Source organism: Orycteropus afer, unplaced genomic scaffold, assembly GCF_000298275.1.
Source record: "Orycteropus afer afer isolate SDZICR_OR568_19922 unplaced genomic scaffold, OryAfe1.0 scaffold01268, whole genome shotgun sequence".
Taxonomy (NCBI): domain Eukaryota; kingdom Metazoa; phylum Chordata; class Mammalia; order Tubulidentata; family Orycteropodidae; genus Orycteropus; species Orycteropus afer.
This window is the reverse complement of record NW_006922855.1, coordinates 74353-77949: the sequence shown is the minus strand read 5'-3', so window position 1 is coordinate 77949 and position 3597 is coordinate 74353. Positions and strand designations below refer to the sequence as shown.

General features: G+C 45.9%; 1 protein-coding gene across 1 annotated transcript in view; it reads right to left on the bottom strand.

Annotated features, from left to right (window-relative positions):
- NLRP2 (NLR family pyrin domain containing 2) overlaps window positions 1-3597 on the bottom strand; it is a 32289-nt gene that overhangs the window by 5511 nt on the left and 23181 nt on the right. Inside the window, exons 7-8 of the mRNA XM_007958976.2 lie at window positions 539-709; window positions 19-189 (exon numbers count right to left, since the gene is read on the bottom strand). Coding sequence (XP_007957167.1) covers window positions 19-189; window positions 539-709 — 342 coding nt within the window. The remainder of the gene's footprint in view (window positions 1-18; window positions 190-538; window positions 710-3597) is intronic.

Sequence of the window (3597 nt, the reverse complement as noted above, 5' to 3'; positions counted from 1 at the left end):
GGTAATCGGCAGACTTACACCAGGGTCTGTAGTTTACAGTTGGGGTCACACAAGCCTACACAGAGAAGAGACACCCCAATATCCCGGAGCTCATTCTCTGCCAAGCACAGGTGTGTCAATTTCTGGTTGATGATCAAAGCAGAAGAGAGGTCCTTGCAACAGGCTTCTGTAAGTTGACAGCTTTCCAACCTGCAGGAGCATCACACAAATGGTAAGATGGTGGGAACGTTCCCCAACTCCAGCCTGCTTGGTTGCCTCCAGAGCCCCAAGTCCTCAGCTAAAGCCCTTCGTGAAACTCCCTTCCCCTCTCTCCTGTGCTAGTGATCACAGATGTGAAGGGGCAGGAAGGAGGAGGGCAGGACAAGATGCATGGGCCACGTGCCTGGCACCAAAAACGGGGACCAGGCGTTTCCATAAGTAGGAGGTGCTATATGTACTGCCTGGCGTGTTCGCTGTTCCAGGCTGTTACCCTTGCTCTACTCTCCCTGGCCCTGGACCTAAAACATAGATGTTCTGTAGCGTAAGAGGAAAGACTTACGACAGCTTCTTCAGGGAGCACCTCGGGTGTTTCAAGGTTGCACACAGCAACTTCACACCTTCATCCAAGAGCTCATTGGCTGTGAGGTTCAGGCATGTTAGGGACTGGTTGATTTCAAGGGCCCAGAAGAGATCACCCCATTGCTGCATGGTGGCTGAGCAAGATTCCAACCTTCAGGAAAAAAACAGGACCAAGTCATTCTCCAGAGTCCAAACACTGTATAATTGTCTCACTCCACTATCTGGCCTGAATTAGCTAGGCCAGTGATTGTCAATGCGTGGTGCCTAGTCTAGCTGCATCAGCATCTTGGAGATAGCTGGAAATGTAAATCCTCACCTCAGCCCCTTCTTGAAACATACTGACTCAGATCTAATTTTGAGGCTATTGAAACAAAAATGAACTCTTCAGTTTCTGAACATATACTGTGCATAGACAGAAACAAAGGGCCACCGTATTTTGAAGCTTTAGAAACTGTTAGAAGCTCCAGTGTCTCCAGTCATCATCTCAACTGGACGTAGAGGCCAATGACCTAATTTTAAGTTGCCTTGTAATCACCTGGAAGATGTGTTAAAACTAATTCCTGGAAAGAGTCCCAGTCGTGCAACGGTTAAAGCACTCAGCTGCTAACCAGGAGGTTGGTGGTTTGAACCTACCCCGCAGCTCTGTTGGAGAAAGATCTCATGATCTGCTTCTGTAAAGATTAGAGCCTAGAAAATCCTGCAGGGCGGTTCCATTCTGTCACATGGGGTCACTGAGTCAAAAAAGGACTCAATAGCAACCAACACCACCACTGCCTCCTCAACACGGATGACTTCTCATATACAATGTTGAGGAAAAAAACGAAAACAACCAAATTCTTGGGCTCTACCCCAATAACTTGACTCAGAAGATCTGAGGCAAGGCCCAAGATTCACATTTCAACAAGCTCCCAGCTGATGCAGCTACTGGTGGTGCAGACTCTACAGTTTGAGGACCATCCCTTCAGGAGCCCAACCAATCGAGGTTACCAAGCAACACAGTACAGACAGTTTATACCTGGGGACACTTACCATGTGCAGGTGGAACTTCAGTGGAACATTATGGGTATCAGCATGGCCCTTGGGGATTTTGGGTTTGTGTTTTTTGGTTAATTCTGATTCTAGCATTTACGATGTATGAAGTCAAGGTCCTAAATGTTATTAAGTCTCATTTCCTCCCTCTTTCAGTTGGAAATAAAAGTTACACCTTCATGTTGGGTGTCTGAGTTGATAATTCACATGAGTTATCAAGTGGAATATCTGGCACATAGTTAAAATTCACTAAAACCCAGCTAATGAACGTTCTTCCCTTAGAGCCTAAACAAGGGAAATAGATCTAACTAAAGAATTAGAGCATAAGGTAGAATGTTAATTGCTTCAAAGAAAATAAGTAGAAATTATTCACATGGAGTGTTCTTCCCATTTTGGGTCTTAATCACTGAGAAACAATTAGTGTTACTGTTGACTCACAGCGCCCCTAGGGAACAGAGTGGAACTGCCCTTTAGGGTTTCCAAGGTTGTAATCTTTACAGGAGCTCTTTTTCCACACAGAGCAGTTGATGGATTTGAACTGCCAATTTATAAGTTAGCAGCCTCCTTGAGAAACAAATTAGTGAACAGAATTTTAAAGCCACAAAGCTTTTATTTTCCAGATTAATCCTCACAGGAAGAGATGATCATCAGTAGCAGTCAAGAACGGTAACAGCTCCTGTTGAACGTGCGTGTGCTTGCATTTGGTTTCCTTCAATCCTCAAATCCTTATGAGATAAACATCCCATGTCACTAATGAGGAGAAAATCAACTGCCACCGAGTCGATTCCAACTCCTGGCACCTGACGGATGGGTGTCCTGGAGGAGAACTGACCTCCGCAGGGTCTTCAACGGCTGGGACCTTTTGGAATTAGATAGCAAAGCTCTATTCTGAGGTGCCCTGGGTGGATTTGAACCACCATCTTTTTGGTCAACAGTCAAGCGCTGAACCACTTATGCCACCCAAGGATTCCTAATGAGGAAAAGATCTAGTTCAATAGTTAACCCAAGACCACATCCGTAGCGATGAAGCTATAATCTGAGAACAGTTATTTTCGACTGTGTCCCCATCAGTACCCTGCTGTGGTTAAGTGAGTCATTAGACTCCTAGGATGGTGATGGAGATCATGCCCAGAGCAGCCACATGGAGAACTTCCCCAGGAGAGATCCCTCAACCCAGAAGACTGTGGGGAAGGGATAACTCAATGCTCCTGAAGGGCTATTGCCTGGAAAAATGAGGCTGGTCGCTGCTGTTCTGAACCATGATGTAGGAAGCGTGAGCCGTGTACAAAGCCCCTGATGGAGGCTGACACCCAGATTCTGGAAGTTTCTTTGGATTCAGGGTTGTTGTGTATAGTTGGTCAGTGTTCAAGGTAAGTAGAAGCTGAACTCAGCTCATGTTCTATTCTAGACCATGTGCCCTGAGTAGTAGGTACTATGTTTAATTGGAGTGAAAAACCAAAAACCAAACCAGCTGCTGTTGAATCTATTCTGACTCATGGTGACGGCCTGTGTGTCTGAGTAGAACTGCTCTGTAGGCCTTTCTTGGCTGTAGTTATGCAGACTGTCAAGTCTTTTCTTTGGGTGGGTTCAAATAGCCAATCTTCTGGTTAGTAGTTGAGTGTGTAACTGTTTATGCCACCCCAGTGACACTCCCTAAATCAGAATACCAAACTAAAACCAAACTCACTGCCATTGAGTCGATTCTGACTCATAGCGACCCCTTTTGAGTTTCCAAGACTGTAAATCTTTATAGAAGTAGTCTGCCCAGTCTACCTTCCATGGAGTGGCTGGTGGGTTTGAACCGCCAACCCTCTGGTTAGCAGTCAAATGCCTTAGGCACTAGCCACCAGAGCTCCTTTAATCAGAATAGGGACCCCTTTTTCTAACCTACAGGGAAGTACCATATCAGCTCATGGCAGCTCTGTTTGGTGAGTTCTTAGTGATGGTGGGGAGCTCTGGTAGCGTAGTGCCTAAGGCATCTGACTGCTAACCAGAAGGCTGGAGGTTCAA